Genomic DNA, 23,847 nt, shown 5'->3' with positions numbered 1-23,847 from the left:
GACCATATATTAGGTCATACAATAAGACTCAATAAATTTAAAACTATTGAAACCATGCAAAGTACATTTTCTTACCTCAATTGAACAAAATTAGAAATCAGTAAGAAAAGGAAATTTCCAAAATTTAGAAATATGTTGAGATCAAACAACACATTTCACTCCTAAATAGACAATGATCCAAATAAAAAAATCACAAGGGGAATTAGATAATATTTTGAAACAAATGAAAATGATGATATAACATACCAAAACTTATGGGATGCATCAGTTTAAAGCAGTGCTTAGAGGGAAATTTCTAACTGTAAAGCCTGTATTTAAAAGAGAGATCTAAAATCAATAATCTGAACTTTCACCTTAAGAGATTAGAAAAAAGAAGACCAAACTAAATCCAAGGGAAGCAGAAGAAAAGCATAATAAATATTATAGTAAAAATAAATTAATTTTTAAAATTAAAGAAAATTTTTAAAAAATCTAAGTTACTTAAAAAGATCAACAAAACTGATAAACCTTTCACCAGACAAATGAAGCAAATAAAAGAACAGAATCACATCACTAAAAGCATGAAAGAAGGCACATCATAATTGCCTTACAGAAATAAGCAGGATTTTATGGGAATATGATAAGTAACTGTACACGAACAGATTAGATAGCCTAGATGAAATGAAAAAAAGTCGTAGAAATATAAAAACTGATGTTACTGACTGAAGGAGAAATAGAAATTTTTATTGACCCTATACTAAGTAAATAGATTACATTAGTAATTTCACATAGATTACATAGTAAATTCACATAGACCCTATACTAAGTAAATAGATTACATTAGTAACTTCACATAAAGAAAAGGCCAGGCTTAGATCTAAGGCATCACCATTGAATTGTACCAAATATTTAAAGACTTGATAGCAACCAATACCAGTTTTTCACAAATAGTTCTTCCAAAATACAGAAGGGGAAAGAACATTTGTCAATTCATTCTGAGGCCAGTGTTACCCTGATACCAAAACCAAAGATCACTAGAAAATACAACTATAGACAAGTGTTTCTTATGACTATAGACACAGAAATCTTCAGCAAAACTCTAGCAAACTGATTCAGGCAACTTATAAAAATGCATTATATGTCATCTTTAAGTGAGAGTTATGCCAGGAATACAAAGTTGGCTCACCAACCAAAAACCATTCAACATGACATAAATATGTCATAAAATGGACAAAAACCATATGATTGTTTCAATATATGAAGAAGCATATGTACTCTGCACTGGAAATACAAAATTTTGTCTTAATTTGCCAGTTACTAGTGGCTATAACTTGTCCTGTCAGTGTGAATAATTAAAGTTTTGAGAATTGTATATGATTTAGTTATGAACCAATATAGTGCCTATTTCCATTTGGTTTTATACATATGAGCCTTAGGCTGTAGCTTTCATATTCATCAGAACACCTGAATTTTTAAAAATTGTTTTTATTTTAATTAACAAATAATTGTATATACTTTTGGGGTACAATTAGATGTTTTAACAAATATATGCATTGTGTAATGATCAAATAAGGGTATTTAACATTTCCATTATCTCAAACATTTATTATGTATTTGTGATGAGAACATTCAAAATCCTCACTTCTAGCTATTTAGAAATGTATCATACAATATTTTAAAAAATATAATGAACTTTCTGCATAATAGCATGCCAGAACTTATTCCTTATATCCAATTGTACCATTTACCCATTAATCAATCTCCCCCTATTACCCAAGCTCCCTCTAGGCCCTTTCTATTCTCCTTCCACAGCCCCTGGTAACTGCCATTCTACTCTCTAGTTCTATGATATCATCTATTTTAAATTATTTATATGAATGATACAAGTATGCATATGAATATGTATATTATGTATACACATATATGCATATATATGTGTGTATACATATACAATATGTATATACATATATAATTATGTACTTGAATATATACAATTATATATATTATATATGTATATTATGTTATGTGTATATATGTGTATACATACATATATACATATATGTGTATATTCAGATATAGGAATTCATATATACATATACATATATATTCAGTATATACACATATATGTGTATATACACACATATATATACACACAATAGAATGTATATATATAAATACATTTGTATATGTGTGTGTATATATATAAAAACGTTTTCTTATTCATTCGTTGATGAGCACTTGGATTGATTCCATATCTTGGCTATTTTGAACAGTGCTAGAACAATAATTGAAGTGTAGATAGCTCTTGAACATACTCATTTTTATTTATTTTGGATATATACTCCATAGTAGAATTGCTGGTTAACATGGTAGTTTGGTTTTTAATTTTTTCAGGAAACTCCATACTGTTTTTCATAGTGGCAGTACTAATTTGCATTCTTACCAATGGTGTATAAGAAAGAGCTCTCCTTTCTTCTCATCTTTTCTAACCCTTGTTCTCTTCTGTCTTTTTGATAATAGTCATTCTAACTGGGGTGAGATGATATCTAAGTATGGTTTTGATTTGCATCTCTGTAATGATTAGTAACACTGAGTATTTTTATATACCTGGTGGCCATCTGTATATCTTCTTTTGTGAGATGTCTATTCAGCAATTTTGCCCACTTCTAAAATCAGATTATTTGGCTTTGTTATACATTGAGTTATCTGAGTTCCTTATGTATTCTGGATATTAACCCCTTATCAGACATATACTTTGAAAATATTTTCCCATTCTGTATATTTTCTGTTCACTCTGTTGATTATTTTATTTGTTGTACAGAAGATTTTTAGTTTGATAAAATTTCATATCTCTACTTTCGCTTTTATGGTCTGTGCTTTTGGATTCTTATCTAAAAGATCCTTGCTCAGACTAATGGCATGGAGAATTTCCCCTACGTTTTCTTCTAGTAATTTTATAGCTTTGGGTTTTACATTTAAGTCATTAATCCATTTTGATTCGATTTTTTACAGTGAGAGAAAAGGGTTTAGTCTCATTCTTGTACATGTGGACATGCAGTTTTCTCAGGACCATGTTGAAGAGACAAGCGGGATTCATCCCAGGAATGCAAAAATGGTTGAAAAATGCAAATCAATAAACGTGATACATGACATCAACAAAATCATGGACAAAAAATACAAGGTCATTCCAATAGATGAAGAAAAAATGTTCAATAAAGTTCAACATCTCTTCATGATGAAATCTCTTAGCTAATTAGGTATAGATAAACAGTTTACCTCAACACAATAAAGGCCATATATGACAAACCTACACCAAACGTCACACTGAATGGAAAAAGTTGAAAGCCCTTTTATAAGATCTGAAACTTTGAAACCAGACAAAGATACCCACTCTCCCCACTTCTCACAACTAGTGGTGAGAAGTCCTAGAAGTACTAGAAGTCCTAACCAGAGCAATTAGGCAACATAAAGAAATAAAAGGAATCCAAATTGGAAAGGAAGAAGTCAAATTGTCCCTGTTTGCAGATGACACAATCATATATATCCCTAAGGAACTAACCAACAAATTGTTAGAATTACAAATCACACTGCCACGTGTGTACCTATGCAAATATCTTGCATGTTCTGCACATGTACCCCAAAACCTAAAATGCAATAAAAAATAAAAAAGAAAGAATTAATGAAGAAAATAAGCACAGTAGAAGGATACAAAATGCACATACAAAAGTCAATACTGTTTCTATGTGCCAATAGTGAACTATGTGAAAAAAATCAAGAAAGTGATCCCATTTACAATAGCTACAAAACAATAAAGTAAAATTTCTAGGAACAAATTTAACCAAGGAGGTAAAAGATCTCCACAATGAAAACTATAAACATTGATTAAATAAATTGAAGAAGATACAAATAAATAGACATCTTGTGTTGGTAGATTGGAAGAACTCATATTGTTTAAATGTTCATACTACCCAAAGCAATCTACACATTCAATATAATTGCTATGAAAACACCAATGACATACTTCATGAAATAGAGAAAACATTCTAAAATTTACACAAAACCACAGAAGACCCCAAATAGCCAAAACCATACTGAGCAAAAAGAATAAAGCTGGGGCATCACACTACCTGACTTTAAAATATATCACAAAGCTATAGTAACCAAAATTGCATGATAGTGGCATAAAAATTGATGCATAGAGCAATGGAACATAAAAAGACACATGCAATTGTATGTTTATCACAACACTATTCACAATACCAAAGTCATGGAATCAACCTAAAGGTCCATCAACAGACGACTGGATAAAGAAAATTGGTGTGTATGTGTGTGTGAGTGTGTGCATATATACGTGCACACACACACATTCACCATGGAATACTACTCAGCCGTAAAAAGGATGAAATCCTGTGTTTGGTGCATGATAGATGGAACTAGAGGCCACTAACCTAAGTGATATAACTCATAAGCTCAAATACCACATATTCTCACTTACAAGTTGGAGACAAATAATGGATACACATGGATATAGTGAGTGAAATCATACACATTGGAGATTACAAAAGGTGGGAAGGTATGAGGGGGTGAAGATTAAAAAAATACCTATAGGGTGCAATGTTCAGTATGTGGTCAATGGGCACACTAAAAGCCCAGACTTGTCCACTACACAATACATGAATTTAACAAAACTGCACTATTACTCCCTAAATCCACAAAAATAAAAAAAAAATAAAGGAATAGAGAATACAGAAATAAACCCACATATTTAAAGCTAACTGATTTTTTTTTTTTAAAAAAGCACCAAAATACATATCAGGGAAAGGATAGTCTCTTCAACATACGGTGCTGGGAAATCTGTAGAACCCTTGGATTTTTACCACGTCCAAATCAAACATAAGTTCTTTTCACTAAAACTCTCTGTGTTCTTTATCTTGGTTTAGATCATGTATTCTGGTTACTTACCTCCTCAACCTTATATCATATCCCTTTCCCCATTACATTGGCCTTCTGCCAGTTCCTAGAACTCTTTACCACTTAGAAAACTTAACATTTATTGATTTTGGGATTTGGGAAGTTTGTTGTTTTGTTAGTATTTTGGCCTGAAATATTTTCCATCAAGCTCTTGCATGATTGACTTCTTCTCATTTTTTAGTCTTTCAAATTAGAAATCACCCTTTCAGAGAGATCTTCTCTTATCACTGTATCTAATGACGCCCCTCCTCACCTTATCTCTATTTTCTTCATAGCATGTATTACTGTTACTAGATTCTTTATTTACTTATTGTATTATTCATATTTTCTCACTTAACTATAAGCTCAATGAGGTGATGGGGCCTCAAATGTTTTATGACCTCTGTATCTTCAGTATCTAATATAATGCCTTAGTATTTGTTGAACGGGTAACTGATTGAAACAATCAAGCAGTTTCTGACAATATTTCAAAAGAAATGCTTTCTCATTTGTGCTAACATGGCAAGAATGTTTGTTACTTCCCTTTTTCCTGGGGTCTGTTACACATCAAGGCTCAGATAACAGAAGGAGGCATTTTGCTAAGCAACTAAAGGCAAGGAGATGCTTTTGCCATTATAGCTCATGTGAATTATATTGAGGGGCCCATTCTGGGAGTGCAAAAGTTTTAATTGTCAGGTAGATATCCTTTCTAAAGGAATCAATCCCTCCACCCTACCCCAGCTCCTCATGAAAATAGAATGATTGGAACAGAGAGGGAAGTTTCATAACTGAGGAATTAAAGGAGCCCAATTCCATGAAATAAGGAAAGCAGAAAGAGGTCTAACTGGGAAGAATTCTGTTCCCCTGTAAGTGAATAAATTCCATCGTTATCCGTGTATTTGCAAAAGCTATAATCTTAGGACCATTTAGAATCTTTAAAAAATATCCTTTTTTCTTTCTTAACCACCATGGAAAGTCAAAAATTATAATCAGTTCTACTTTGTAGAAATCTCTTTGTCCCACTCAGTTCAACCCACTGTCCAGTATATTATACCTGTGGTTCACTGACACCAAAAAGGCCATTGCGATGACCTTTTAAATACGGTCTTGGCTTCAGTTTCACTCTTTTCCACCAGCCATCTGTTTGGCAGCCTGGGGGATCCTTCCCAAGCTTATATCTGGTCATATCATCTCTCTCCTTTAGGCATGTCCACAACTTGTTGTGTGTACACACTTGCATGTACACACATGTGTATATTCCAACAGAGGTTCCCACTTGCCCATTAGAAATTTCTTCTGGGAACTATATAATAAAAGAAATAAATCCAGGACTGCAGAAACCTTTATTTCTTAGGGTAGGAAATTTGGATTTTTTTTTTTTTGGAGTCGGTGGTCTTGCTCTGTTGCCTGGGATGGAGTGCAGGGGCTCGATCATAGCTCACTGTAGCCTTGAGCTCCTGGACTCAATTGATCCTCTTGCCTCAGCCTCCTGAGCAGCTGGGACTACAGGCGTGTGCCACCATGTCCAACTAATTTTTAAATATTTTGTAGAGACAGGTTCTTTCTATGTTGCCCTAGCTGGTTTCAAACTCTTGGCCCCATGTAATCCTTCTGCTTTGACCTCCTAAGGTTCTGGGATTATAGCTTAAGCCACTGCACCCAGGCTAATTTGTATATTTTATTCTATTTATTAAGCTTCCCTCTGGCCTGCAGGTTCAGTGATATTATTAATTCCTCTTTGCCTTGACTAGGTTGTTCTTTTGCTAGGAATGTCCTTTCACCTACTAAAGGTGGCTTCATCTTCTGAGTATCATCTACTTTAAGAATCCCTCTGTAACACTATACTCTGAGCAGGAGTAATAGTGCTCACCTCTGGTTTTACTTAACACGTATGTTTATTTCAGTAGTGTGCATACTCCTGTGTTCAAAATTGCACTACAGCCCCACTGTGCTTTCTCTGTCTCCACCAGTAAATTATGGGCTTCCTGATGTGATGGTGGTTATTGTGCCTTCACAAACTTTGTTTACCAGTACAAATTGGGCTCCAAGCAATCAAGTAGTTTTCAATTTTTTTTTAAATTTACATCTTCCTCTTCCACTCATTCCTCTTTCATACTTTGCTCTCTATCATATGAGAAAAAGGCATTTTTTTTCTCCACAAATCCCTCTGATTCCATATATTATTGCCAAATAAATTAAACCATTGCTTTTTGCATAAACTAAGTTGCTACTCTGGGCAAGTGAATTTTCTGAGACACTGATCATTGTACAATTTATTGTCACATCTGCATTAAGATCTGCTTGGATTTTCAGGGTGAATATTCAGGGTACTCAACTTAAATTAAGAGATCCAGCAAGAAATTCCTTTTGGTTTTTAGGGGTGGAAAAAAAACCTTTCTTCGCCTACTCTTTCACTGAACAAACCTGTTCTAGTTTTATATTGTCAAAATTTTGGGTAGATTAGATAGAACATGGCACTATCCTTTAAACATAAGGGGTTACAACCATCTGAACAGCAAAAGTAAGAAGACATATACAGATGGTTCCCTGCTTAGGAGTAGGGGTGCCCCAAACATGTACTAAAAATAAAAGAATCTGGGGGAAAATGAGAGCACAAGGGTCTTGTGAAATCACATTTCACTAAAAGTACTGTGACTGCCTCATATAATATCAGTATAAATTTTAGGTAAGGGTATGAGAAGAGTTCTGAGAAGAATTTCCTTTCTTCTTGGTGATAATAGTTTAAAGGTCCACAATTCAAGCCAGGAGCCCTAGATATCCCATAAGCAGCAGATGACGCTTTGCTTTTAAGGTGGAATCATAAGGAATCATAGCCATCTATAAGAGAAAGTCTCTAGAACAGAGATTGTAAATTGGGAGCTTCAGGTGTGATTTGTTTGATCAACACACTATAACTTTTTAAATTATTTAGTAAGATTTTAAATTTTGGAGATATAACATAAAATTCCAGATTTGTTTATTATTTCACAAAATCAGAAGATTGATAACACTGGCTCAAATTCTACATGACTTCAATCAATCAAGGCTAAATACTGATTATCCCTTGTAGGTGAGGATACTTTTTCCCTTTCCTCATAATCTCTATCATTTTCACCTCACTCCCTGAAAAAAGGGTCTAATATCAATTTCCAGTAGCCATCTCACTTGCGCTTTTGTTTTACTCTCAATAGAATTAAGAGCTCACAGTAGTAATGAGGAAAGTGAAAGAGCTCTTGTATCATATCTATCAATTTTTAAAAAATTAACGCAGGCTGATATAGCTATATTTTAAACAAGATGGGAGAGTTAACATTTTCTTATAGAAATAAAGGATTTTTCACATATTTAAGCACATAAAGTATGCTTTTGTGGAAAACATAAAACTTCGTATATAAAAATTTTGCAATTCATTACAAAAAACTGATTTATCTATGAAAAAAATTTACAATGAAAATATTAATTAAAAAACATTGAAAGTTAGGTTTTGGGTTTGAATGCATACAGTAAATGTTATTGCTAGAAAATGCACTCATGCATTCAGCAACAAACCTTCATAGGCATCAAAATATTTCATAGATACCATACTTATAAAAATGTCTATTAATTTCATCAGAAATTATGTGTCCAACTAGAAGTATTATTGTTGTTGTGTTGAAGAAATGATGGAGACTATATACAAAGCAAGATATGTGGAAAAGTTAAATTTCCTGTGATATTTTCTTTTGCAGCTTACGAGAACACAAATATAAAAAACACCATAGAGTTATGAATATTTGTTCACATTGTCAATGAGACTTTTGATGTGATTGGAGAAATTTTTAGTGTGTTGATCATTACAAACAAAGCAGGAAATGACTTATTTAGGTATATTGAAAAAGTTTTTAAAAGTGTAATGTAAGCAGATCACAATTAGTACCCATGAATAGCTATTAATGTCAGACTTGTGAAATGTATATCCCATGTTGTTGCAAAGTTTTTCAGGGACCTAGCATTTATATGTGTTTATTGGCAGATTCACCAGGAATTATTTGCTTTGTCATAAAAGGTTTATATAGAGTATATTGGGAGTATAGTAGTTGCCACCATAAGCTGGAGGAACCCCTCATCCCCTTTGGCTTGAACGACAGGCAGCTCAAAACTTGGAGGAAAAGTGCATATAGTATGTGGTCAGCTTCCCTTTATGAGCCTGTGTGACTAAGTTAGGGCAAGTGCTCAGCCTAGATATAAAATCCATGGTGGAAAGAATTAATCATGTTAGGGAAGGAATCAGCTCTTTTATCTAATATATTGAGTAAATTAAGTAACTCCACCTCATTCCTCACCATTTCCCTTACTCACACCCCTGTTAAAATTAATCTATACAAATTCTGTACTTGGCATTGGAATTCTAAATACTAGCCTGACACTAATGCTGATGCAGAAGAAAAAGTGTCAGATGTCTAGTTTGCATATCAAAATATTAATAAATCAGTTATGAAAGAAAATTAATTATTGTAATTTCAATTTGGAATTTTTCTTTTTTAACTTAAAATATTACCAGTTTGAATTTTTGCTTTCTCTCATATGCTTACCACGTAATTAATTATTTTTTTATTACTTTTCTGTCAGCTTATTTTTGTGACAACTAGCCTGTTTTACTTATTCAAGGTACCTCTGTGTTAGTCTGTTGTGCTTTGCAATAAAGGAATACCTGAAGCTGGGTAATTTATAAAGAAAAGGGTTTTATTTGGTTCTTGGTTTGGGGGGGAGGGGCTGTACAAGGAGCATGGAGCCAGCATCTGATTTTTGTAAAGACCTCAGGAACCTTTTATTCATAGCAATAGGCAAAGGCAGCCAGTGTGTCACATGAAAAGAGGGAGCAAGAGAAAGATGGAGGTGCAATGATCCTTTAAAATAATCAGATAGCCTGTGAACTAATGCAGCAAGAATTCACTCATTACTGGAGTGGGAGTGGCACTAAGCCATTTGTGAGGGATCTGCCTCAGCGACTCAAACACCTCCCACCGGGTCCCACTTCCAACACTGGGGTTCACATTTTAACATAAGAATTGGAGTGGTCAAATATCCAAATGATGTCAACCTCTCTGGCTCCTGTAGGCATTTGAGTCTGTGACATCTACATGAGATAATATTTTAGCCATTCTACTCTCCAACAGATGGAAAAGTTTATTGGCAGTCTAGAAGATAGTCACTGAAGTGTGAGACCACTTTGGGTTCATTTTTATGTACACAGCATATACTACAGTAGCTATTTAATGAGGGTTCATTGAATAAAAGAATGGATACATAGATGGATAGATGGAGGGATGGATGGATGTACTTCAGTTGAAGACAGACCACATAGCCAGAACTCTCTGAAGATGGAAATTTTATTTAAATCTCATTTCAGTTTAGTATCAAGCGTAATCATTCTCTGTTTCCTTCAACTTCCCTTTATTGACCCTTCTCTGCCTTAGATGCCTATACAACAGCTGAAGTGGTTTATTCTTGGACTCTCGGAAAGAACAAATCTGTGGAAGTGGCACAGGATGGCTCTCGCTTGAACCAGTATGACCTGCTGGGCCATGTTGTTGGGACAGAGATAATCCGGTCTAGTACAGGTATTTAACTTATTTTATTTAACAAATACTGCTGTAACTTGAACCATATGCCAATCAATGTTCTAAGTGCTTATAACTTATTTAATCTTCAAAACAATGTTGTGATAAAGTTAGTATTATCATGAGAAAATTATTATCAATAATTTGCTCCATGTCACAGTTATGCAATGGCAAAACCAAAATGAACACTTTGCAGATTGGCTCCCCAGACCATCCTTTTTTTTTTTTTTGAGACAGAGTTTCACTCTTGTTACCCAGGCTGGAGTGCAATGGCGTGATCTCGGCTCAACGCAACCTCCGCCTCCTGGGTTCAAGCAATTCTCCTGCCTCAGCCTCCCGAGTAGCTGGGATTACAGGCATGCGCCACCATGCCCAGCTAATTTTTTTTTATTTTTAGTAGAGACGGGGTTTCACCATGTTGACCAGGATGGTCTTGATCTCTTGACCTCGTGATCCACCCGCCTCGGCCTCCCAAAGTGCTGGGATTACAGGCTTGAGCCACCATGCCCGGCCTGGACCATCCTCTTAACCACAATAGCCTGCTGCCTCTTGGAGAGTGGTACAGAAAGTGAAGGACATTTGGGTTGGAGTGTGAGAAGAGAAAGCAAATGGAGGCCATGGTGGGTGAAGAGCTGAGCTTTGGTCTTAAAGATTTCATTAAAATATTTGTTTAACTCAGCCCATCCTGAGGTGGTACATTGGTAATCCCAGAAAAGGTCAAGCACACAGCCCCGATGTCCAGGGAGTAGTCATAGAATTATTTTCTTAAGTGGATCATGTAAGTCAGAAAAAAAGCTTAATTGGCAAAACCTGCTAGCTCTTATCAATAGCTAACACTTTGATATTGACAAATGAAACTAAAGTTTTGTTCTGTGGTCTTAAGTCTGTCCATTTGGAAATGGCCCCTGACCAGTTCAAGGGGCCTCAGGCATGATATATTCTGAATCTCAACTAACCTTAGAATATTTGCCAAAATGGAATATATGCTGGGGCCCACATATCACATAATGTTTTTGCTATGAAACATAAAAGCTTTCAACATTAATTTTCAAGCAACACTTGTCTCCATGACTCCACAATGATAAATGTCCTTTTATCTCATTATCTAAGCATATGCTGTTCCCCCTTGTGATGTCACAGTCTATTATCTTCTCTGCCCCCTGTTCTCCCTCTGCCTCAAAATCAGGGGAGTGTCTAAAAAAAATCAACATCTGAAATGGAGTTGAAGGACAAACAGGATTTAGAGATCTAGAATTAGTGTGGGGAAAGGCTACTGTTGACAAAGGCAATACTGAGATGTCAAAAGTCCAGAATGATGAGAGAACATGGGTGTTGGGGAAGCTGAAAGCTGTTTGGAGTAAGATGCAGAATGGATAGGGAGTGTAGGTCTGTGGGGGTGGGTGAGCTGTTCTATGGGGTCCTGGAGTTATGTGTGGCAGGCCTCCACCTGGACCAGTCCAAGTGTCATAGGTAGGCAAGGTGCAGTTGGCTCCAATCTGAAGAGTCCCCTCCCTCCAGCAGGTGAGCATTGCTGCTGCAGTCAAGTGCCGAGCTTTGGCAGAAGCAGTAGATATGGCCAGCAGTGGGAGTGTCTGGGCCACCTGGACCATGTCCATGTGCCCCAGGAGTGCTCCTGGCCATCGCACATTGGCTTACCTGGGCCACTGTGTGGCCAGGGCTCAGAACCCTGGGAGTACAGCCAGAGCTAGACAGGGACCCATCCCTGGTTCACTCTGCTGAAGATGAAGCAGGGGCATTGATACACTTTTCCTGCACTAGCTGCACAGGTGCTGCCAGGCTCTAGGGCCCTGATCCTGGGACTGTGAAAGGAAGGAGGGAGAGAAGCCATCAACAGGTCTCACATACCCTCCTGTCCTCTCATGTCTCCACTGGACCCCTTACATGTGTGAGCAGAGAAGCCAGCCTCCTGCTTCCAGAGATGCCACCACCACTGCTACTGTCTCCTCTCCCCTCCCTTTCCCACCCCAGGTTAAGGGAATAGAGGAAGGAGGCCCTGGGATGAGGCTGAGGCTGCAGCACCCATAGCCCAAAGCAGTGCACAGCACAGCTGGGCTCTAGAGGCTGAGGGCCTGCCTTTGCTGCTGCAAGGATTTCCTCCTTGGATAGAGCAAGCAAGAGAAGTCCTTACATCCATTCACTCTCCTCACCTCCCTGTCCGTCCTGGGCACTACCGGCCTGGCATCAACTCTTGAGACCAATTTTTGGATGCCCAAGCAGACCCTACTCCCACTTCATTTGGGTAAACCGCTGTTGGTCTTATCTTTAGCATACAGATGATAACGTTCATGACAGGAAAATTAGAACTACACAGAGGAGCAAATATTTGAAATTAAAACACTTTTTGTTTCCACTATCTAGAAATATCTTAGAAGATATTGGTACATTAACTGATTATTTTACATTTGGTATTAAAGATGGTTCCCTCTGCATTTTCTGTATAAATATGTTTTTATGTAAACGGGGCCATAATAGTGATATTTATAAGCTGATTTTTATTTCATTTTATATTATAAATGTGTTTATATGTCACTAAATGCACAGAATCCAAGTAAAATGCACACAAGATTTAGTAAAATATGTTAGCAATTAGAATGAACACACCACACATTTATTATTACTTATTTTGGTTACTTAAAAGCAATTGAAGTGAAAAGCCTTCCTGCCATTCCAGAGCATAATTGACAATGATGATATGCCGTGTTGTCACTGGGAACTGTAGCATTTCATTGTGAAACTCAGTAAAATACTATATTTTTGGTAATGTCCTCATATAAAGGGATCACAATCTGTTTAAACAATCATCTACTATGCATTTTGCTCCTGTGTAATTATCTGCATAGGATACAGACATGATACTGAGATTGCTGTTTCAGAAAGTAAACACATTAAAAAATTGATACATATTGACAAACTGCTGTTCTAAAAGGTTGAGGAATTCACACTCCCATTATCAGTGTATGAGCATGCCAATTTCCCCTCACTCTTGCCAACACAGGTATTATGGGTTGAATTGTGTCCCCTGAAAAGATATGTTTAAGTCCTACCCCACAATACCTCAGAATGTGACCTTATTTGGAAACAGGGTCACTGCAGATGTAATTAATTAAGATAAGGTCATACTGCAGTAGAGTGGGCCCTAATCCAATATTACTGGTGTCCTTATAAAAAGGGGAAATTTGGACATAGAGACACACACACACAGGTGCATGTGTGCACATGGAGAACACTATGTGAACATGAAGGCAGAGATTGGAGTGATGCTTCTATAAGTTGAGGAACACCAAAGATTGCCAGAAAACAACCTGAAGCTAGGAAGAGGCAAAGAAGGATTTCCCTACGGTTTTCAGAGGGAGTGCTGTCCTGATGACACCTCAATATCAGACTTCAGCCTTCAGAAATGTGAAATAATACATTTGTGTTGTTTTAACCCAAGCAAAGCACAGTAATTTGTTACAGCAGCCCTAGAAAACTAATGCAACATGATATTGTCATTCTTGTTTTCTTATTGTTTATCAAGGTAATACATGGGTATGGTGGTAGAATTAATCATGATCAATTTTTGAGCATGTAATATGTGCCAAGAATTTCCCTGTGAGCACGTATTAACTCATTTAACCCTTGAACAACAGTCTGAGGTAGGTGGTGGTATTATCTGAGACTTATAGATAAGGAAATCAGGGCTCAGACAGGTTAAATAATTTTCTCAGAGTCACACAGTTGGTAAGTGGTGGAGCAAGATTTGGAAACAAGGCAGCAAACTTGCTCCAGAATCTGTACACATAAAAATGATATGGACCACTCCCTTTTTACTTTTCATTTAGAAGGAAGGATAAAAGGAAAGAAGGAAGGCAGGAAGAAAGGCAGGTGGAGGGAAGGAAAGGAAAGAAAAGAAAAGAAAATAACAGAAAGGTATATACTGAAAAGGAACAGTTTCTATCTTACCCATATATGATTTACTTCTGTTGTTTCCCTCTACAGTTCTAAATAATGTGCTTATACTGCTATTTTTGACCTTTAGAGATGAAATATCGATTCCCTACTCTAAGGTATATGAGTAGTTATCTCACTTCCATTGCCCCTACTTTTCCTTTCTTCCAAGTCTTGATAGCTGGATCAAATAGTTAGCTATATTTATTCTATCAATCTTCTGTCCTCATATCCTCCTTTCTTTCTTCCAACTTCTGCCAGCTAAAAGTTCTTGTGGTAGGGAGAATAGTGGTCCCCCAAAAGATGTCCACATCCTATTCCCTAGAACCTGTGAACATGTTAGGTTACATGGAAAGTGGATTTCAAAATAAAGAGATTATTTTGGATTATTCAAGTGGGCATAATGTAACCATGTGTGTCCTTATAAGGAGAAGCAGGAAGACCAGAGTAAAAAAGAAAATGACTAGAAGATATTTTACAACTGGCGTGAAAGATGACAAATGGGGCCACAAGCCCAGAAATGTGGATTATGTAGAGAAGCCAAAAAAAGACAAGAAAATCGATTCTTCCCTAGAGTCACCAGAAATTAATGCAGCTTACCCACATTCTGATTTTAGGACCTAAGACTCACTTTAGACTTCTGACCCTCAGAAGTATGAGAGTATAAATTTGTGCTGTTTTAAGCCAACAAATGTGGGGTAATTTGATAAAGTACCAATCAATAGGAAACTAATAACAGTTCTATATCCCTAATTAAGCTTTCAATACTTTCTCCATAGATTGATTTAAAAAGCTCAAAACCAGCAAGGGACATTTGTATTACTGTGACTGTGTAAATATGGCTTTTTGTTGGGATTGCATTACTCCTTTAAGGACCTACCACCCACTTAAATTTCCCTAGTTTTCTATAGGAAGACCCTTCACTGTATTTTAGAAAAAGGCACTCTGGTTATCTTTCCTTTGACCGGGAGAGTAAACATCTTGATACAGTCATTGTGCCTATGGAGGTAGGGCTTGTAATTTCCCAGGTTCAGATCTGTAATTAATATCCCTGTTTTCCATTCCCATTCTTGAGACCCTCTCCCCTTGTCCCCACAGTCTCCAGGTCTGTGTCCTCTCTGGGCATTGCCAGCAGGGACCTCCCTTGTAAGCTGAGCTCCTTCTGCTGCTTCCCATCTACACTGATGCCTGCTTTCTCCATCAGCAGTTTCTGAATTCCAAAATTCTCTTGAGCTCTTTCATTCATTCTTTCCTGTTGTTTTCTTTCTTATGGGTTTGTTTATTCTGTTTCATTGTCTTCATTGGCACTTGATGAAGTCTTAAGAGAAAGAGGAGGTAAATGTTGGTGCTCAGTTTGCCATATGAATAGGACATCCAACATTTAACCTATATGTTTTAGGAACTGCATTATTTCTATTTTTAAAATTTACATCCTGAATACATCTGGAGTTTTATTTTTAGTGTGCACTATGAGGTAACCAAATGTAGCAATATCCATTAGTGAATAATCTAGTGTTTCCTCATTGATATGAGATGCTGCTTTTACTAAATTCACATGTGTGCACACAAGTACACATCCAAACATTTAAGTCTGTGTTAGTATTTACTATTCTTTTTAATTGTTGTCTCTCTAGTTTTATATGTATCACATTAGTTTAATTTTTGTAGATAAATGTTTTCAAACTATGTATACACACACACACACACACACACGCACACACACAGTATTTTTAGGAAGATACACAAGGGGCTGTTAATTGTGTTTACCTAAAGGAAGGAGATGTGAAATGAGTAATTTGGGGACAGATGTGGGAGAGATGTTTTTCTGCACTTACTTTTATACCTATTGATTTAGGAACCATATAAATATTATTACCTCACATATATGTGTATTGTTTTTATTGTGATCATAAATTATGTGCATTTTTTCCTGAATTCTGCATACACTCTTCCATGTAGGGTCTAGCATGAATGGAAATCTGGGCCAGAGAAAGTACCCACAATCCATGGTTGCTCCAGCTTCAAACATGTATTACATAAATGAATGAAATTCCTCAAAGTCTGTGTCTAGTTGTTGACACCATCACCTAATTTGGGAAATTATTACATTAATTTTCTAAAAAGATAGTTTGGATGTATGATCCTTATTTATCAATCTTTCCTAGAAATTTGATTACTTTTAGAATGACAATTTTATTATTATTATCATTGCATATATTATTTCTTTAAATGTATAGCATAGGTAAGTAAAGATAATGCATAAAATAAGACATAAAGAAAAAATAAGAGAGATGGAGATAAAAAGAGAACAGGAGGCAAGATAAAGGACAAGGAATAGAGATAGAGAGATGGAAAAATATCCAGGATAGATTTAAGAAAATATATCCACTTACTTTTTATGATGAGTTAATTTGCCAAGCTAAAAAACCCTCTTGTGTGTTTCAAAACCTTAGAAATTAACTAAGATGTGAATGTGTTTTACACTCTATCCTCAAATACTTCACATTGAACACAGATGGAGTTTAATAGGCTGGAATGAAAAGGCAGGAGAAAATTCCCCCAAATCACTTAAAGCATCATCCTTCATAATAGGAAAGACAAAGAGGCTCAGAAATAGGGGCAAGGAGGGAGATACTCTAACAAATCTACTTTAGGAAAATATATTCAGTTATGTAAAGCATTATTTAGCTAAACTCTTTTGCATTTCTGATGCATAGATAATAAGTGATTTGTGAATATATATGCATTGCATGTTTTATATTGTACCCTTGAATATTTCACATACAACACACACAACACAGATGGTACATCATGAGTTTAATAAGCTGGTACACAGAGGGAGAAGATGGCGCTATAGGAGCAACTCAGGATTGCAGCTCTCAGTGAAAGTGCACAGGGTGAGTGGACGCCGCATTTACAGACAGATCTTTATTGCCCACAGACCAGGAAATTCCCAGGTGTAGGAGCCCCATGGGATGCCAGCACAGCTGTTTTGGCTGGTGCAGCCATTTCGTCCGGAGCCGCAGCGCAGCAGCACTCCGTACAAAATACACTGGTCTGGTTGCCCTGTTAAACCTGCAATTAGAGATTTGGGAAGGCACTTTAGCACATTCATCTGATTAAACAGGACTTAAACAGTAAGCCAGGCCAGGAGATTCCCAGGCAGCAACGTTTGAGCCAGTGCAGTGGGTCACGGCACAGGAAATCACACAGATCCCAGTGCCCTTTCAGCAGGCAACTGAAACACCTGGGTGAGAGTCAACCGTTCAACTTAAAAAAAATAAAAGGGCTCTGAGTCAGGGAGCCAGGTGATCAGGCTCGGTGGGTCCCACCCCCACAAAAACAAAACAGCAATTGGAAATGCTCAGGGTTGAGAGTTTCACGGCAAGCACAGCTGAACCCAGGATGGTGCAGCTCAGTGGGAAAGGGGCGTCTGCCATTACCGAGGCATTCAGCCCCTATGGAGGTACTCTCCCATTGCTGAGCAGCCTGCCATTGTGGAGGCAACCCACCATAACAGAGAGAGTCTGCCAATACAGAGGCGGGCCACCATCACCATGGCAGTTCTAACCACACCCATATAAACAGGACCACAGGGAATTACACTCGGCAGTAGGGCGGAGTCCATGGCAATAGGGCGGAGCCCATGACAGCAGGGTGGAGCCCACAGCAGCAGGGCAGAGCCTTGGCAGGCAGGTAGTGACTAGACTGCCTCCTTGCTGGGCAGGACAGTGCAACGGATACTCATAAATACAGCCCTAACTCCCCGAGACAGAGCACCTGAGGAAAAAAAGGGGCGTTATGAGTTCTGCTGCAGCAGACCTAAACATACCTACCTAGCAGCCCTGAATGAACAATGGAGCTCACAGCTCAGCACTTGAGCTCCTATAAAGTACAGACTGTCTCCTCAGGCAGCTCCCTGACCCCTGTATATCCAAAGAGTCACATCACAAAGGACTAATCAGACTGACATTTGGTGGGCAACATTCTGGGACAAAGATAGCAGAAGAAGAAACTGGTAGCATCCCTCACTGTTCTGCAGCTGCTACAGGTGTACCCCAGGTAAGCAGGGCCTGGAGTGGACCTCAGCAGTCCTACAGCAGAGGGGCTAGACTGTTAGAAGGAAAACTAAGAAATGGAAATACTTCATTATCAACAATCTGGGCATCCACTCAGAGACCCAATTGAAAAGTCAGCAACTACTCAGACGACAGGTGGATAAATCCACAAAGATGGGAAGAAACAAGCACAAAAAGGAGGAAAACACCCGGAACCAAAACACCTCGCCTCCTGCAAGGGACCACAATCCCTCACCAGCAAGGGAACAAAACTGGAAGGAGAACAAGTGTGATGAAATGACAGAATCAGACTTCAGAAGGTGGGTAATGAGAAACTTCCGTGAACTAAAAGAACATGTTCTAACTCAATGCAAAGAAACAAAGAACCTTGAAAAAAGATCTGAGGAAATGATAACAAGAACGGACAACATAGAGAGGAATATAAGTGAATTGATGGAGCTGAAAAACACAACACGAGAATTTCGTGAAGCATGCACAAGTCTCAAGAGCCAAACTGAACAAGCAGAAGAAAGGATATCAGAGGTCAAAGATCAACTCAAGGAAACAAAAGGAGAAGGCAAGATTAGAGAAAAAAGCACAAAAAAGAATGAACAAAGTCTCCAAGAAATGTGGGACTATGTGAAGAGACCTAATCTATGTTTGATAGGTGTACCTGAACATGACGAAGAGAATGAAGCCAAGCTGGAAAATATTTTTCAGGATACTATCTAGGAAAATTTCCTGAACCTAGCAAGGCAGGCCAATATTCAAGTCCAGGAAATACAGAGAACACCACAAAGATATTCTGCAAGAAGAGCAACCCCAAGGCACATAATTGTCAGAATCACCAGGGTTGAAATGAAGGGGAAAATGCTAAGGGCAGCCAGAGAGATAGGTCGAGTCACCCACAAAGGGAAGCCCATCAGACTCACAGCAGATCTCTCGGCAGAAACCCTACAAGCCAGAAGAGAGTGGGGGCCAATATTCAACATCCTTAAAGAAAAGAACTTTCAACCCAGAATTTCATATCCAGCCAAACTGAGCTTCATAACTGAAGGAAAAATAAAATCCTTTGTGAACAAGCAAGTACTCAGAGATTTTGTCACCACCAGGCCTGCTTTACAAGAGCTCCTGAAAGAGGCACTACACATAGAAAGGAACAACTAGTACCAGCCATTCCAAAAACATACTAAATGCTAAAGAGCATCAACAAAACAAAGAATCTGCATCAACTAACAGGCCAAAGCCGCCAGCTAGCATCAAAATGGCAGGATCAAATTCACACATACCAATATTAGCCCTAAATGTAAATGGGCTAAATGCACCAATCAAAAGACACAGACTGGCAAACTGGATAAAAAGCCAAAACCCATTGGTGTGCTGTATCCAGGAAACCCATCTCACATGCAAGGATACACAAAGGCTCAAAATAAAGGGATGCAGGAAGATTTACCAAGCAAATGGAGAGAAAAAAAAGCAGGAGTTGCAATTCTCATCTCTGATAAAATAGACTTTAAAGCAACAAACATCAAAAGAGACAAAGAAGGGTATTACATAATGGTAAGAGGATGGATACAACAAGAAGAGCTGCTGATCCTAAATATATATGGACCCAATACAGGAGCACCCAGATATATAAGGCAAGTTCTTAAAGACTTACAAAGAGACTTAGAATCCCACACAATAATAGTGGGAGACTTTAACACTCCATTGTCAATGTTAGACAGATCAACCAGACAGAAAATTAACAAGGATATCCAGGGCTTGAACTCAGACCTGGAGCAAGCAAACCTGATAGACATTTACAGAACTCTCCACCCCAAATCCACAGAATACACATTTTTCTCAGCACCACATCACACCTATTCTAAAATTGACCACATAGTTGGAAGTAAATCACTCCTCATCAAATTCAAAACACCTGATATCATAACAAACAGTCTCTCAGACCATAGTGCAATCAAGTTAGAACTAAGAATTCAGAAACTAACTCAGAACCGCACAGCTTCATGGAAACTGAACAACTGGCTCTTGAATGTTGACTGGATAAACAATGAAATAAAGGCAGAAATAAAGAAGTTCTTCAAAACCAATGAGAACGAAGACACAACATACCAGAATCTCTGGGACACATTTAAAGCAGTCTCTAGAGGAAAATATACAGCAATAAGTACCCACATGAGAAGCAAGGAGAGATCCAAAATTGACACCCTATAATCAAAATTGAAAGAGCTAGAGGAGCAAGATCAAAAAACTCAAAACCTAGCAGAAGACAAAAAATAACCAAGATCAGAGCAGAACTGAAGGAGATAGAGACATGAAAAACCCTTCAAATAATCAATAAATCCGAGAGCTGTTTTTTTGAAAAGATCAACAAAATAGACAGACCACTAGCCAGATTGATAAAAAAGAAAAGAGAGAATAACCAAATAGACGCTATAATAAATGATAAAGGGGAAATTACCACAGATTCCACAGAAATTCAAACCATCATCAGAGAATATTACAAACAACTCTATGCACATAAACTAGTAAACCTGGAAGAAATGGATAAATTCCTGGACACTTGTGTCCTCCCAAGCCTAAACCAGGAGGAAGCCGAAACTATGAATAGACCAATAACAAGGTCTGAAATTGAGGCAGCAATTAAGAGACTACCACACAACAAAAGCCCAGGTCCAGATGGGTTCACAGCCGAATTCTACCAGACACACAAAGAGGAACTGTTACCATTCCTTCTGAAACTATTCCAAATAATCCAAAAAGAGGGAATCCTTCCCAAATCATTTTATGAGTCCAACATCATACTGATACCAAAACCCAGCAGAGACTCAACAAGAAAAGAAAACTTCAGGCCAATATCCATGATGAACATAGATGCAAAAATCTTCAATAAAATACTGGCAAGCTGATTGCAACAGCATATCAAAAAGATTATCCACCATGATCAAGTAGGATTCATCCCGGGGATGCAAGGTTGATTCGACATACACAAGTCTATAAATGTAATTCACCACATGAACAGAACCAAAAACAAGAAACACATGATTGGCCGGGCGCGGTGGCTCACGCCTGTAATCCCAGCACTTTGGGAGGCCGAGGCGGGTGGATCACGAGGTCAACAGATCGAGACCATCCTGGTAAACATGGTGAAACCCCGTCTCTACTAAAAAAATACAAAAAATTAGCTGGGCATGGTGGTGCGTGCCTGTAATCCCAGCTACTCAGGAGGCTGAGGCAGGAGAATTGCCTGAACCCAGGGGGTGGAGGTTGCGGTGAGCCAAGATAGCGCCATTGCACTCCAGCCTGGGTAACTAGAGTGAAACTTCGTCTCAAAAAAAAAAAAAAAAAAAAAAAAAAAGAAACACATCATTATCTCAATTGACGCAGAGAAGGTCTTTGACAGAATTCAACAGCCCTTTATGCTAAAACCCCTAAATAAACTCGGTATTGATGGAATGTATCTCAAAATAATAAAAGCTATTTATGACAAACCCAAAACCAATATCATACTGAATGGGCAAAAACTGGAAGCATTCCCTTTGAAATCTGGCACTAGACAAGGATGCCCTCTCTCACCACTCCTATTCAATATATTACTGGAAGTCCTAGCCAGAGCAATTAGGCAAGAAAAAGAAATAAAGCATATTCAAATAGGAAAGGAGGAAGTCAAATTGTCTCTATTTGCAGATGACATGATTGTATATCTAGAAGACCCCATCATCTCAGCCCAAAATCCCCTGAAACTGATAAGCAACTTCAGCAAAGTCTCAGGATGCAAAATCAATGTGCAAAAATCACAAGCATTCCTATACACCAATAACAGACTGAAAGAGCCAAATCAAGAATGAACTGCCATTCACAATTGCTACAAAGAGAATAAAATACCTAGGAATACAACTAACAAGGAACGTAAGGGACCTCTTCAAGGAGAACTACAAACCACTGCTCAACGAAATCAGAGAGGACACAAACAGATGGAGAAACATTCCATGTTCATGGTTAGAAAGAATCAATATCATGAAAATGGCCATACTGCCCAAAGTTATTTACAGACTAAATGCTATCCCCATCAAGCTACCAATGACCTTCTTCACAGAACTGGAAAAAAAACCACCTTAAACTTTGTATGGAACCAAAAGAGAGCCTGCATAGCCAAGTCAATTGTAAGCAAAAAGAACACAGCAGGAAGCATCACACTACCGGACTTCAAACTATACTACAAGGCTACAGTAATCAAAACAGCATGGTACTGGTACCAAAACAGAGATATAGACCAATGGAACAGAACAGAGGCATCAGAGGCAACACAATATACCTGCTACCACACAATCTTTGATAAACCTGCAAAAACAAGCAATGGGGAAAGGATTTCCTGTTTAATAGATGGTGTTGGGAAAACTGGCTAGCCATGTGCAGAAAGCAGAAACTGGACCCCTTCCTGACACCTTACACTCAAATTAACTCCAGATGGGTTAAAGACTTAAACATAAGACCTGACACCATAAAAACCCTAGAAGAAAATGTAGGCAAAACCATTCATGACATAGGAGTATGCAAGGACTTCATGACCAAAACACCAAAAGCATTGGCAACAAAAGCCAAAATAGACAAATGGGACCTAATGAAACTCCACAGCTTCTGCATGGCAAAAGAAACAGTCACTAGGGTGAATGGGCAACCAACAGAATGGGAAAAAATTTTTGCAGTCTACCCATCTGACAAAGGGCTGATATCCAGAATTTACAAAGTACTAAAACAGATTTACAAGAAAAAAACAAACAAGCCCATTCAAAAATGGGCAAAGGATATGAACAGGCACTTTACAAAAGAAGACATACATGAGGCCAACAAACATGAAAAAATGCTCATCATCACTGGTAATCAGAGAAACGCAAATCAAAATACATTGAGATACCATCTCATGCCAGTTAGAATGGCGATCATTAAAAAATCTGGAGACAACAACAGATGCTGGAGAGGATGTGGAGAAATAGGAACACTTTTACACTGTTGGAGGGAGTGTAAATTAGTTCAACCATTGTGGAAGACAGTGTGGAGATTCCTCAAGGACCTAGAAATAGAAATTCCATTTGACCCAGCAATCCCATTACTGGGTATATATCCAAAGGACTATAAATTATTCTACTATAATGACACATGCACACGAATGTTCATTGCAGCACTGTTTACAATAGCAAAGACCTGGAACCAACCCAAATGCCCTTTGATGATAGACTGGATTGGGAAAATGTGGAACATATACACCATGGAATATTATCCAGCAATCAAAAATGATGAGTTCGTGTCGT

At 37.7% G+C, this 23,847-nt stretch overlaps 1 protein-coding gene across 5 annotated transcripts in view; it reads left to right on the top strand.

The window, feature by feature from the left end:
- Window positions 1-23,847, top strand: part of GABRA3 (gamma-aminobutyric acid type A receptor subunit alpha3) — a 244,968-nt gene that overhangs the window by 195,814 nt on the left and 25,307 nt on the right. For all 5 annotated transcript variants that reach the window (XM_017968720.4, XM_002763372.6, XM_078363419.1 and 2 more), the window contains one exon: window positions 10,386-10,529. In XM_017968720.4, the coding sequence (XP_017824209.2) occupies window positions 10,386-10,529 (144 nt within the window). The remainder of the gene's footprint in view (window positions 1-10,385; window positions 10,530-23,847) is intronic.

Source organism: Callithrix jacchus, chromosome X, assembly GCF_049354715.1.
Source record: "Callithrix jacchus isolate 240 chromosome X, calJac240_pri, whole genome shotgun sequence".
Lineage (NCBI taxonomy): Eukaryota > Metazoa > Chordata > Mammalia > Primates > Cebidae > Callithrix > Callithrix jacchus.
The sequence above is the reverse complement of the archived record's forward strand: the minus strand, read 5'-3'. Positions and strand labels throughout refer to the sequence as shown.